Raw genomic sequence first — 872 nt, 5'->3', positions numbered from 1 at the left:
TGCGCGGGGAGCGACGCGTCCGTGTGAACAGGGATCGGGGCGCACAGAGATTTGGGGGTACACGGGGAATCCGGGGTTCGTGGCGTACGAAGGGACATGGGGCTCTGCGCCGGGAGCGGGATGCAGGAGAATCCGGGGTGCGCCGGCACTGGGGTGCGCGGTTTATCCGGGGGCACCGTAGCGGATGGTTTATTGGGGTTCACAGGGAACTGGGACGGCTGGGGACCAGGGACCGTGGTTTATCGGGGTACACTGGGAACTGGGGTTCACAGGGAACTGGGACGGCTGGGGACCAGGGACCGTGGTTTATCGGGGTGCACAAAGGACCTGGGCCGGGTGGGGAAGAGGTTGCGCAGGACCCCAGAGGGGGGCACGGGGATCGCCAAGAGCGCACAGGGTCCCAGGGCTGCAAGAGCGGGACGGGGTCTTCTCGAGAAACACCCATTTTTTTTGGTCAAAGAAGAAAATTTCTGCACGTAAAGAGCCTTTCGCGCATGAGAGTAACTGAGCTTGAGGGGCGAAAGGCAACAGGGACAGCCCCGCACTACCTTCAGGGTGCGAGATTTGGGGTTTTTGAATGTTCCTCCTCGGTACATCGGTGCTGAACCGCAGGAAAAACTTGAAACAAGCGTTTAATAAAACGAACTCATTTAATAGGGGACCAAATGAGCCATTTTGTTATCAGTCCCTTCGGAAAAACCCTGCGTCTCCCTGGGGAGACGGAGTCAACAGTAACAGTCAATTTGCACCAAAAAATAGCAGCTCCCCCCCCGAGATAAAAAAGTGAGCACACCTGCCCTGAGCACAGTAAATTCCTCTTTTTCCCTCCTGGCAGTGCATGCCTGAGGCTGGCAGGAAAAAATACAGTACAA

General features: G+C 57.0%; 1 protein-coding gene across 1 annotated transcript in view; it reads right to left on the bottom strand.

Moving 5' to 3' along the window:
* Nucleotides 1-596, bottom strand: part of LOC104840291 (putative cation exchanger C521.04c) — a 5,977-nt gene extending 5,381 nt beyond the window's left edge. Inside the window, exons 1-2 of the mRNA XM_010581115.1 lie at nt 549-596; nt 62-218 (exon numbers count right to left, since the gene is read on the bottom strand). Of these exons, the coding sequence (XP_010579417.1) occupies nt 62-218; nt 549-596 (205 nt within the window). The remainder of the gene's footprint in view (nt 1-61; nt 219-548) is intronic.
* Between the last annotated feature and the right edge of the window lie 276 nt (nt 597-872).

The sequence above is a fragment of the Haliaeetus leucocephalus genome, unplaced genomic scaffold (assembly GCF_000737465.1).
Source record: "Haliaeetus leucocephalus isolate CR32 unplaced genomic scaffold, Haliaeetus_leucocephalus-4.0 Scaffold751, whole genome shotgun sequence".
Classification (NCBI taxonomy): Eukaryota; Metazoa; Chordata; class Aves; order Accipitriformes; family Accipitridae; genus Haliaeetus; species Haliaeetus leucocephalus.
The sequence above is the reverse complement of the archived record's forward strand: the minus strand, read 5'-3'. Positions and strand labels throughout refer to the sequence as shown.